This window comes from Chlamydotis macqueenii, unplaced genomic scaffold (assembly GCF_036417535.1).
Source record: "Chlamydotis macqueenii isolate bChlMac1 unplaced genomic scaffold, bChlMac1.mat HAP1_SCAFFOLD_130, whole genome shotgun sequence".
Taxonomy (NCBI): Eukaryota; Metazoa; Chordata; class Aves; order Otidiformes; family Otididae; genus Chlamydotis; species Chlamydotis macqueenii.
In genome coordinates, this window is record NW_028239021.1 from 37,049 (window position 1) to 48,776 (window position 11,728).

The 11,728-nt window shown below is 69.2% G+C and overlaps 2 protein-coding genes across 2 annotated transcripts; one reads left to right on the top strand and one right to left on the bottom strand.

Moving 5' to 3' along the window:
• The first annotated feature begins 1,423 nt into the window (after positions 1-1,423).
• On the top strand, positions 1,424-4,574 carry LOC147596156 (reticulocalbin-3-like). The gene is given in 8 exon segments (XM_086771637.1): positions 1,424-1,460; positions 1,920-2,129; positions 2,702-2,892; positions 3,118-3,290; positions 3,407-3,467; positions 3,889-3,902; positions 3,904-4,092; positions 4,458-4,574. Coding segments are annotated over 7 exon segments (945 nt in total). The 5' UTR covers positions 1,424-1,460; position 1,920; the 3' UTR covers positions 4,566-4,574.
• Positions 4,575-5,358: 784 nt separating this feature from the next.
• LOC147596157 (protein arginine N-methyltransferase 1-like) lies at positions 5,359-11,485 on the bottom strand (the record flags this gene model as incomplete). Its single annotated transcript, XM_086771636.1, is given in 16 exon segments — positions 5,359-5,460; positions 5,812-5,883; positions 5,885-5,934; positions 7,588-7,738; positions 8,208-8,308; positions 8,311-8,322; positions 8,400-8,487; positions 8,624-8,649; positions 8,802-8,868; positions 8,871-8,943; positions 9,611-9,672; positions 9,768-9,800; positions 9,803-9,925; positions 10,476-10,561; positions 10,564-10,604; positions 11,307-11,485. Coding segments are annotated over 16 exon segments (1,248 nt in total), but the record flags the coding sequence as incomplete, so codon positions are not given.
• Between the last annotated feature and the right edge of the window lie 243 nt (positions 11,486-11,728).

An 11,728-nucleotide genomic window follows, 5' to 3' on the forward strand; every position in this document is an offset into this window, starting at 1 on the left:
CCAAAGAGGGACGTAAGGGCTCAGAGCGGCCGTACGGGGGTCCCAAAGAGGGACGTAAGGGCTCAGAGCGGCCGTACGGGGGTCCCAAAGAGGGATGTAAGGGTTCAGAGCAGCCATACGGGGGGTCCCACAGAGGGATATTAACGGACCCAGAGGGGCCACGTTCCCTCAGAGGGCGAGGGGAGTGAGAGAGACCACGTAGTCCAGTCCCGACCGGGGCTGAACCAGGACAGGCAGGGAGAAGTGGGAAAGAGAACGCAAAACTCGGGGGTTCCAATTAAACAAGAAAAAAAAAAAAAAGAAGGAAAAAAAAAAAAACAACCACAACCAAGAGAGCACCAGGCAAAGGCGAACTGAGAACAAAAAGCCCTTCAGCGCGCTGTTACACCCTCTCACAGGGAACTGGGGGGCCAGGTCCCTCCGGAGGAGCAGCGACTGCCCCCCCACCCCAATCCTCTCCCGAAATGCTGAGCACGATGTCCCCTGGGGAGGAACTGGACAGTTTGGGTAACACACCCCACCCGGGGGGTAATCAGTGCCCTCCCCCACCTGGGGGGTCATTAGTGCCCTCCCCCACCCGGGGGGTCATTAGTGCCCTCCCCCACCCGGGGGGTAATCAGTGCCCTCCCCCGGCTGGGGGGTGACTAGTGAGTGCCCTTGGCGCTGGCCGGGAACCGTGGAAGCGCGGTTGGTCAGGGAAGGGCCGGAGCCCCGGTGCCCGCGGCGGCTCCTCACCGCGCAGTGCCAGCGCCAGCGCCGCGGGCACCGGGGCCTCCTCGAACTGGAATCCAGCACTGACCATCACACAAACCCTGTGGCACAGCACAGCCCCAGTACAGCCCAGTATAAACCAGTACGGGGCCCCTCTTGCACAGTCCAGCCCCAGTTACAACCCAGTATAGGCCCCAGTCCAGCCCAGCGCATCCCAGTATAAATCAGTACAGGCCACTGCGGTACAGTCCAGCCCCAGTATAACCCAGTATAGGCCCCAGTCCCAGCCCAGTACATCCCAGTATAAACCAGTACAGGCCCCCTCTTGCACAGTCCAGCCCAGTACAACCCAGTATAACCCAGTCCAGCCCAGTACATCCCAGTATAAACCAGTACAGGCCCCCTCTTGCACAGTCCAGCCCCAGTACAACCCAGTATAACCCAGTCCAGCCCAGTACATCCCAGTATAAACCAGTACAGGCCCACTGTGGTACAGTCCAGCCCCAGTATAACCCAGTCCAGCCCCGCCCCCCCCCCCATTTTGGGCTCAAATTCTCTTTTTTCGGGCCCGGAACTTCCCCCCCCCCGCAGCCCAGACGTGGCGGGCGGCAGCCAATGGGCGCGCGGCGCGAGCGGCCCGCGAGGGCCCGGCGGCTCCTGATTGGGCGGCGGGAAGGGGGGGGGCGCGCGGGGGGGCGCGAGACAGCCCCCCTCCCACCCCCCCCGGGTCGGGCCCAGGACGGGGAGAGGTGAGAGAGCGGCGGGTGGGGGCGGGGATCTGGGGGGGTCCTGGGGGGGTTTGAGAGGGAGTTGGGGGAGTTGGGGGTCCGGGGGGGCTTGGGGGGGAGTTGGGGGGAGTTGTGGGGTCCTGGTGGTCCTGGGGAGTTTGGGGGGCATGGAGGGGTTTGGGGGGTCCAGAGGGGGGTGGATGAGGTTTGGGGGGGGTCTCAGGGGTCCTTGAGGGATTTGGGGGGGGGGTCTGAGGGGGGGCATCGAGGGGTTTGGGGGGGTCTCAGGGGTCCTTGAGGGATTTGGGTGTCCGGTGGGGGGCAGAGGGGGCGCTGGGGGGCTCTAGGGGGGTCCTAGAGGGGCTTGGGGGATCCTAAAGGGATCTGGGGGGGTTGGGGGGCCCTGGGGGGAGTTTGGGGGGGGTGGGGGTCCCGTTGCCGCCCGTTTTTGGGGCTCCCCTCAGCCCCCCGTCCCCCCAGGATGCTGTGGGGGGGGTGCCTGTGGCTGGCGGCGCTGTGCCTGGCGGGGGTCTCCCCGCACCCCGAGCCGGGGGGGGGCCCGCGCGACCCGGGGGGGGCCACTCACGACCACCGCGACGGCTTCGCCTACGACCACGCCGCCTTCCTGGGCGCCGAGGGGGCGCGGGAGTTCGAGCAGCTGCCCCCCGCCGAGAGCCAGCGCCGCCTGGGGTACGGCCCCCCAAAACAGCCCCCTCAAAATAACCCCCCCAAAAAACACCCCCCAAAAATACCCCCCCCCAAACACACTCCCCAAAACATCCCCCCACCAGCGCCACCTGGGGTACAGACCCCAAAACCAGCCTCCCAAAAACACCCCCCTAAAACAAACCCCCCCCCAAAATTCCCCCCACAGAAACACCCCGCAGGGGGGCTTGGGGGGAGGGTGGGGGTCCTTGGCGGGGGGTTGGGGGTCGTTGGGGGGTCATGGGGAGGTGGGGGGGGTTTGAGCTGGGGGAGGCGTTTGGGGGGGAGTCTTGGGTGTTTGGGGGGGTCTGTGGTTTTGGGGGGGGGTCCGGGGTGTTTTGGGGGGGGTCCAGGGTTTTTGGGGAGGGTTCAGGTGTTTTGGGGGGGGGTCTGGGGTTTTTGGGGGTCTGGGTGTTTCTGGGGGGGGGTCTGGTGTTTCTGGGGGGGGGGTCCGGCGTGTTCCTGGGGGGGGGTCTGGGGTTTTTGGGGGGGTTCGGATGTTTTGGGGGGGGGTTTGTGGGGTTTTTGGGGTGCCCTGACCCCCCCCCCCCCCCCAGGCTGCTGGTGGAACTGATCGACGGGGACAGCGACGGGGGGGTGACGGCGGCCGAGCTGGGGGCCTGGATGCAGCGGCGGCGGCGGGGGGCGCGCGAGGAGAGCGTGCGGGGGGGGCGGCGGCGCTACGACCGCGACGGCGACGGGCGCGTGGCCTGGGCCGAGTACCGCGCGCTGGCCTACGGCGACGCCGGTGAGGGCGCCCCCCTGCTGGCCAGGGGGACAATATGGGGGGCCTGGGTTATGGGGGTCTCCTGAACCCCTGGGTTCTTTTTTGGGGGGGGGGGAGGTCCCCTGACACTGGGTGCTCTTGGGTGCACTTGGGGGGGGTCCCAGACCACTGGGTCCCTGGGTTGGGGGGGTCTCCCAGACCCCTGGGTCCCCCCCGATCCCCCCAACCCTCCCCCCCCCCCCCCAGAGGAGGATTTCGGGGACACCCAGCACCCCGACACCTACCGGCGCCTGCTGGCGCGGGACGAGCGCCGCTTCCGGGCGGCCGACGCCGACGGGGACGGGACGGCCGACGCCGAGGAGCTGGCGGCGTTCTTGCACCCCGAGGACTTCGAGCACATGCGGGAGCTGGTGGTGACGGTGAGGAGGGCGCCCCCTGGCGGCCGGGAGGAATGGGGGGGGAGGGCGCCCCCTGGCGGGGGGGGGGGTTAGCCGGGGAGGGGGAGGGTCACCCTGTCCCCCCTCAAACCGCACAGGAGACGCTGGAGGACATGGACAAGGACGGCGACGGCTTCATCCAGGAGGACGAGTACATTGGTGAGGGGGGGGGTACCCCCCTTTCGGGGGGGTGGGGGAGGGGGGCACACGCATGGTGTGGGCCCCTGGGTGCCCCTGACCCTGACCCCCCCCCCCCAGCCCCAATGTTGGGGTCCCTGCAGCCTGGGCCCCTCAGCACCCAAAGAGCAGAGCCCTGGGGTCCTGGGCACCCCAATTTCTGGGACCCCCGAACCCCCAGACATCCTGCCCCCCCCCCCCCCAAATCTGGGTCCCCCAACTTTTTGGGTCCCCAAGCACCCACATGGGTCCCTGAGCCCCCCCTGTGTCGGGGTGCCCCCCCCCCCCGTGTCCAGGCCCCTGGGTGCCTGAGCCCTCAAATTTTGGGGTCCCTAAATCCCCGCACCCCCAGATTTCGGGGTGGCCCCCGCTGACGCGTCCCCCCCCCACCCCTCCCCCGCAGCCGAGCTGTACGCGGGGGGCCCCCGGCGCCCCCGAGCCGCAGTGGGTGCGCGAGGAGCGGGCGCAGTTCGCGGGGGCGCGGGACGGGACCGGGACGCGACGGCGCCTGGGCCCCGCCGAACTGGGGCACTGGCTGCGCCCCCCCAGCGCCGACTGGGCCGCCGTGGAGGCCGCGCACCTGCTGCACCACGCCGACCGCGACCGGGTGGGCCCCCGGGGGGGAGGGGGGGTCTCAGATTGGGGGGGGGGGCGGGGGAGCGGCCGCAGCCCCTGGACCTGGGAGAGGGGAGCACCCACAGGTGCTGCAGGGGGAGGGGAGGGGCTAAATTGGGGGGGAGGGGAGCAATTGGGGCCCCTGGGGTGGGGGAGGGGCTAAATTGGGGGGGAGGGGGGAGACCCTGGGGGTGGGGGAGGGGAGCCTGGATTGGGGTGGGGGGGGGCTCGGGTGCCCTGAGGGGGGTGGGTGCCCCGTGGCTGGGTCGGGAGTCCCGAGGGGGGGTGGGCACCCCGTGGGGGGGCTGGGTGCCCCATGGGGGGGGTCGGGGGTCCCACGGTGCCCCCCACCCCCAGGACGGGCGGCTGACGCGCGCAGAGGTGCTGGCCAGCTGGGAGCTGTTCGTGGGCAGCCAGGCCACCGACTTCGGGCAGGACCTGCAGCGCCCGCGGGACGAGCTCTGACCCGGGGGGGGCAGGGAATAAACCGGGGAGGGGGGGGGCAGCCCCCCCCGCCTTCCCCCCTGCCCAAAAACACGGAGCGGTGCTGGAGGGGACGGGAACCGCGGGTGACGGTGGGGGACGCCCCCCCCCAGTGACATTTGGGGACCCCCGGGTGACATCAAGGGACACTGGGACCCCACCGCCCCCCCAGGACTTTGGGACCCCCCAGTGACATCGGAACCCCCCCGGTGTACCCCCCCAAATGATGCGGGGGCGGGGGGGCGCTGGCCACGTTTATTCCCGGTATAAAAACATAACTTACCAAAGGGGGGGGGGAGGGGCACACAGGGGACCCCACCCCCTCCCCCACCGTGCCCCCCAACCCGGGACCCCCCTGCAAAACCGTGGAGGGGGAAGGGACATGACAAGGACCCCGCCCCCACAAGGACGTGGGAGGGGATTGGGGGACAACGGGGGCCGCTCCTCCCCCTCAGTGACACAGGGTGAGGGACACGCGCCCCTCCCCCCACAGTGGGGGAGGGGATTTGGGGGACACCCCCCCCCACAGACAAAGGGACCCTCAAGAGTGGGGGGAGGGGATCTGGGGACCCCAAGGGGGGGGGATTTGGGGACCCCATAAAGGGGGGGGGAATTTGGGGACCCCTATGGACTTTGGGGGTGGGGGGATTCCCTGGCTTGGGGGGTAGCCCCACTTTTGGGGCCCCTCCCCCCATCTTTGGGGGTGTCTGCCCGATTTTTTGGGCCCCCCCCCTCCCCGTTTGGGGGTTGTTCCCGCCCATTTCGGCCCCCCCCCCCCCATTTCAGGGCCCCCCTAGCGCATGCGGTAGTCGGTGGAGCAGGAGAGCTCGCACAGCTGCCCCTTGAAGTCCAGGTCGATGGTGAAATCCAGGTCCCGCTGGGGGGGGACGGGGGGGTCAGGGGGGCCCCCCAAACACCACAGGGGGGCTCCACCCTTCCCCTGCACCCCGGGACCCCCCCAAACCCCAAAAAAGCCCCTGAACCTCAAGGAATCTCCCCCCTCGCAGCCCCTCAACCCCCAATACCCCCCCCATGGACCAATGCCCCCCCCAGCACCCTATGCCCCCCCCGCACACCCCCATGCCCCCCCCCCCCAGACCCACAGCCCCTAGCCCCCTCCCCACGCCGCCCCAGCACCCTATGCTTCCCCCCTCCCCCCCCAGACCCCATCCAGCACCCCATTGCCCCTCCCCGGTGGCCCCCGCCCCCCCCGCGCCCCCCCGCTGACGTTGTTCTTGGCGTTGGGTTTCATGGTGATGGTGCCGAAGATCTCCTCCCCCGCCTTGACGGTCAGGTACTCCCTCCATGTAGAACACCGTCTGCTTCCAGTGCGTGTACGGCGACTCGGGGCCTGGGGGCGCGGGGGGGGCGTGGGGGCGGCGCCGGGACCCCCAGCCGGGGAACCCCCAGCCGGGGAACCCCCCTCCGAACGGAGGAACGCCCTGACCAGGGAAACCCCCCAACCAGGGAACCCCCCGAAACTGAGGAACGCCACGACCAGGGAACCCCCCGACCAGGGAACCCCCCGACCAGGAAACCCCCTGACCAGGGAACCCCCCCCGAACCGGGGAACCCCCCGACCAGGGAACCCCCTGACCAGGGAGCCCCCTGACCAGGGAACCCCCCCCGAACCGGGGAACCCCCCGACCAGGGAACCCCCTGACCAGGGAACCCCCCAACCAGGGAACCCCCCGAACTGAGGAACGCCACGACCAGGGAACCCCCTGACCAGGGAACCCCCCCGAACCGGGGAACCCCCCGACCAGGGAACCCCCGACCAGGGAACCCCCCCGAACCGAGGAACGCCCTGACCAGGGAACCCCCCGACCAGGGAACCACCCCCGAACTGAGGAACGCCACGACCAGGGAACCCCCTGACCAGGGAACCCCCCCGAACCGAGGAACCCCCCGACCAGGGAACCCCCCGACCAGGGAACCCCCCGAACTGAGGAACGCCACGACCAGGGAACCCCCCGACCAGGAAACCCCCCAACCAGGGAACCCCCTGACCAGGGAACCCCCCCGAACCGGGGAACCCCCCGACCAGGGAACTCCCTGACCAGGGAACCCCCCCAAACTGAGTGGAGCCCCCCAAACCGGGAACCGCCCCCGAACCAGGGGAGCCCCCCCGAACTGAGGGGAGACACCCAAACCAGGGAACCCCCCTCCCCAAACCCCAAGGGAACCGCAGCTCCTGGCCTCTGCTGCTTAGCGCTGCCCTGGCCACGCCCCCTCGGAGGCCACGCCCCCACGCTGCTGACACCACCCGCCCCCCAGGTTTAGCCCCGCCCCCCGCGCTTGGCTCCACCCCCCACCATTTGCTGATGAGCCACTTGTGTGGTAGCAGCAGGAATGGGTGGGCCACGCCCCCTGGTCAAAGACCACGCCCCCAAAACTCGCCCCACCCCTTGACAAAGGCCACGCCCCCCACAAGACACCACCCCCAACCTAGGAGGGGATTGGACAGGGGCCTGATGGCAGCCCCACCCTCTGCAGCTGGCCCCACCCCCTCAGTGGCTAGCCCTGCCTCCTGAGGAAGGCCCCGCCCCATCGATGCAAGACTCCACCCCCCCGGGGCTAGCCCCACCCCCTGAAATAGGCTCCACCCCCCTCCTCAGCCAGAATCCAGCTTGGGGGATAGAGGGGGCCTGCTGTTGGCCCCGCCCCCTCTGTGAGTAACCCCACCCCTTCCAGCCTGGCTCCACCTCCTCAGTGGCTAGCCACGCCCCTCCAAGTATGCTCCACCCACTCAAATAGGCTCCACCCCCTCCCTGGCCCAGAAACCCACCCAGGGAGCAGGAGGAGGGCCCCTTCTGCGGGTAGCCCCGCCCCCTCTGAGCCGGCCCTGCCCCTTCTGCGGGTAGCCCCGCCCCTTCCAGCCTGGCCCCACCCCTCAAGACCTAGCTCCACCCCCTCCGCTAGGCTCCGCCCCCTTTCCAACACAGAAACCTGTGCAGGGAGCAGGCAGCCCCGCCCCGGCCCCGCCCCCGGCCCCGCCCCTCACTGGTGGAGAAGCCGGTGCGCTTGTGGCAGCGCGTGAACTCGATGTTGAAGTAGGCGACCAGCGCGTGCACGTAGTCGTTGCGCTTCACCTGCAGGCAGAACGGCGCCGTGAACGTCAGCTCCTCCACCTTCACCGCGTAGATGTCCACCTCCTGGGGGTCCAAACGCAGCGCGGGGTCAAAACACCGCAGGGGGTCAAAACACAGCGCGGGGGTCAAAACACAGCGGGGAGAAATACAGCCCCCCCCCAGCTCCTCCACCTTCACCGTGTACATGTCCGCCTCCTGGGGGTCAAAACGCAGCGCGGGGGGTCACAATACAGCGGGGGGGGGTGGGACAAAATACACTGGGGGGGGACAAAACCCTGTTTGGGGGGGCAAAACCCCCACAGGGGGGTAAAAACTCACCTGGGGGGGGGACACACACAAACCCCCCACATTGGGGGGGGGGGGGCAACCTCCATTTGGGGGGGTCTCAGCCCCACATCCCCCTCCTGAGGCTCCCCAGAACCCCACGTCTCCCCCTGGGGGGGGGTCCCAGCCCCCCCAACCCCCCCGGGGGGGTCCTGTTTCCCCTCCCAAACCCCCCAAGCCCCCCAAGGGGGGTCCCGTGGCCCCCCACCTTGATGAGGCAGGCGTTGGTCACCAGCTGCTTGGGGTCCACCACGTCCACCAGCGGCTCCTTGATGGCCACGTCCTTGATGCAGGACATGTCGAAGCCTAGACGTTCTCCCACCCTGTGGGGGGGCGCAGGGGGGGTCACGCCGAATTTTGGGACCCCCCCTCTCCCCCCGACCCCCCCAGTCCCGCTCACAGTGGATTTTGTAGTCCTTGTACTGCCGGTCCTCGATGGCCGTCACGTAGAGCGTGGCGCGGTCGGGGAAGATGAGGCCGTCGGGGGTCTGGGGGGGGGCCAAAATTGGCGGGGGGGCCCAAAATTGGGGGGGGGTGTCGCAGGGGGTGTCTCAAGGGGGTTTTGGGGGTCCCGGGGGGGTTTGGGGGGGTCCCAGGGATTTCGGGGGGGTCGGGGGGGCCCACCAGCCACTTGTCCCGCGCGTAGGTGACTGTGTTGAGCATGGACTCGTAGAACAGGCAGCGGGTGGTGTGGGGGGTCCCGGGGGGGTTTGTGGGGGCTGTGGGGGGTTTGGGGGTCCCGGGGGGGTTTGGGGGGGGGTCCCAGGGATTTCGGGGGGGTCTGGGGGGGCCCACCAGCCACTTGTCCCTGCGCGTCAGATGACGGTGTTGAGCATGGACTCGTAGAACAGGCAGTAGCCCATCCACTCGTGCTGATGATGATGTCGACCTTCTCCACCGGCAGCTCCACCTCCTCCACCTTGCCCTTGATGATGGACACACTGGGGGGGGCAGCGGGGGGGTCAGCGGGGGGCTGGGGGGGCGCTGAGGGGGAACGGGGGGGGGTCCCGGCGGTGTCTGGGGCCAGGAGGGGGAGGAAATGGGGGGGTCAGCAGGGCTCCCGGGAGGCAAAATGGGGGTGAGCAGGGGTCCTGGGGGGGTCCTGGGGGTGTCTGGGGGGGGGATGGGGGTCCTGGGGGGGGAATGGGGGTGTCTAGGGGGTGAGTGGGGGTCCTGGGGGGGGGATGGGGGTGTCTGGTGGGTGAGTGGGGGGTCCTGGGGGGGGATGGGGGTCCTGGGGGGGGGGGAATGGGGGTGTCGGGGGGGGAATGGGGGTGTCTGGGGGTCCTGGGGGGGGGAATGGGGGGTGGTCTGGGGGGTGAGTGGGGGTCCTGGGGGGGAATGGGGGGGTTTGGGGGTCCTGGGGGAAGAATGGGGGTGTCTGGGGGGTGAGTGGGGCTCCTGGGGGGGGATGCGGGTATCTGGGGGGGGAATGGGGGTGTCTGGGGGGGGGAAATGGGGGAGGAATGGGGGTGTCTGGGGGGTCCCGGGGCGCAGTGAGGGGTCCTGCGGGATCTGGGGGGCAGATGGGGGTCCCCAAGGGGGCACTGAGAGGCTCGGGAGCCACGTGGGGGACAGTGAGGGGTCCCGGGGGGGGCAGCCCCCTCACCGTGATCCAATTTATTGGCCTTGACGATCTTGACGGCGTAGTCGGAGATGCTGGAGCACTCGATCTGGGGGCGGGAGTAGAGGGGGGGGGGTCAGCTGGGTCCCCCCACGCCCCCCAGGACCCCCAAACCCCCCCGGGACCCCCCAAACCCCCGCTCACCCCGATGACGCGGCGCGCGCCCGGCCTTGGCGGCGGAACATGCAGAGGATGCCGGTGCCGCTGCCCACGTCCAGCACCACCTTGTCCTTGAAGAGGTGCCGGTTGTGGAACATGGAGTTGCGGTAGGTCAGCGTGCGCACCTCATCCTTCAGCATCTCCTGGGGGGGGCGCGGGGGGGTCAGCACCCCAAAAACAGCCCCCCGACCCCCCCCACAGCCCCCTGAACTGCCCTGAACACCCCTGAGCTGCCCCATGCCCCCCAAACTGCACCCACAAACACCCCCAAACCCCCCGACCCCCCACCTCGTCCTTCAGCATCTCCTGGGGGGGGGCGCGGGGGGGTCAGCACCCAAAAACAGCCCCCCGACCCCTCTCTGCCCCCCCCACCCCACTGCCGTTCCCTTGGGAATAAAACCGGGACTTGGGGAGGGCCCAAAAATTCCCGACCCCCCCAAATCCGTGTGTGCGCCCCCCCAACAGCTGGAGGGGGGGAGGAAATTTGAGGGGGGGTATATGAGAAATTGGGGGAGGACGAGAAATTGGGGGGGGACGATGAAAAATTGGAGGGGGACACGAGAAATTGGGGGGTGGACACAGGAAAATCGGGGGCTGTAAGGCCCCACAGCCCCCCCCCCCGCCCCCCCGTATTATTTTTTGGGGGGGGGGTATTTTTTGGGGGGGTATTTTTGGGGGGTGGCCCCCCCGTACCTCGTGGATGCCGAAGTGCGCATAGGAGTCGAAGTAGTAATCCTTGGACGTCATCTCCTCGGCGGGGGGCTTGGCGCTGCCCTCCCCGGGGGGCACGACACCTGGGGTGGGGAATTTGGGGGGGGGCACCTGTCAGACCCCCACCCCCCCCAAAAAAAAAAAATCGCGAGGAACCCCCCAAAAATCGTGGGGATCACCCCCCCATCCCGGCGCTGCCTCCACCCACACAGGGCTGCGGGGGGGGGGGTTGGGGTCCCTGGGGGTTTTTTGGGGGGGGGTTGGGGGTTTTTGGGGGGGTCCCTGGGGTTTTTACAGCTCCCCCAGATCCCACCGCTGCCCTGTCCCGCACGGAGCTCGGGGGGGTGGGGGGGTTTTGGGGGCCCTCAGGTTTTGGGGGGTCCTGAGGGTTTTGGGGCTCCTGGTGGGTTTTTTTTGGGGGGGGAGGGGGGTTTAGGGGTTTTTGGGGGTCCCGGGGGTATTTTTTGGGGAGGGGTTAAAGGATTTTTGCAGGCCCTCCAATCCCATCGCTGGCCCGTCCCGCACGGGGCTGGGGGGGGCAGCCTGGGGGGGTTTGGGGGTTTTTTTTGGGGGGGGCCTGGGTTTTGGGGGGTCCTGGAGGTTTTGGGGGGTCCTGGGGGGGGGTTAGGGCAGTTAACACACCCCCCAAACCCTGTTGCTGCTGGCCTGTCCCACACCGGGATGCTGGGGGGTTTGGGGGGGGCCTGGGTTTTGGGGGGTCCTGGAGGTTTTGGGGGTCCCGGGGGGGGGGCGCTCGGGGGGGTTCAGGATGGTTACACATCCCCCAAACCCCGTCACCGGCCCGTCCCGCACCAGGACGTGGGGGGGTTTGGGGCTGGGTGGGGGGGGTTCAGAGGGGTCCTGAAGATTTTGGGGGGGCCCTGGGGGTTTTTGGTGGGGGCCCTGGGGGTGGTTTTGGGGGGGGGGCGGATATTTACATGCTCCAGCGGCGTCTGGAGGCTCATCCCGTTTGCCAGGGTGGCGACAAACGTCTGCGAGAGAAGGGAGAGAGGTCAGCCCCGGGGGGGGCCCCAAATTCGGGGAGGACCACCAAAACGGGGGGGTCCCTGGCTGGGGGGGGCTTTGGGGTTGGGCTCAGGATGCCCATTTTGGGGGGTGGGGGGCTCAGGACGCCGTTTGAGGGGTGGGGGGGGGGTCAGGATCTCGATTTGGGGGGGGGCGCTGAAGGATTTGGGGGGTCCCAGGCCCCGTTTAGGGGGCAGCGATGGGCGGGG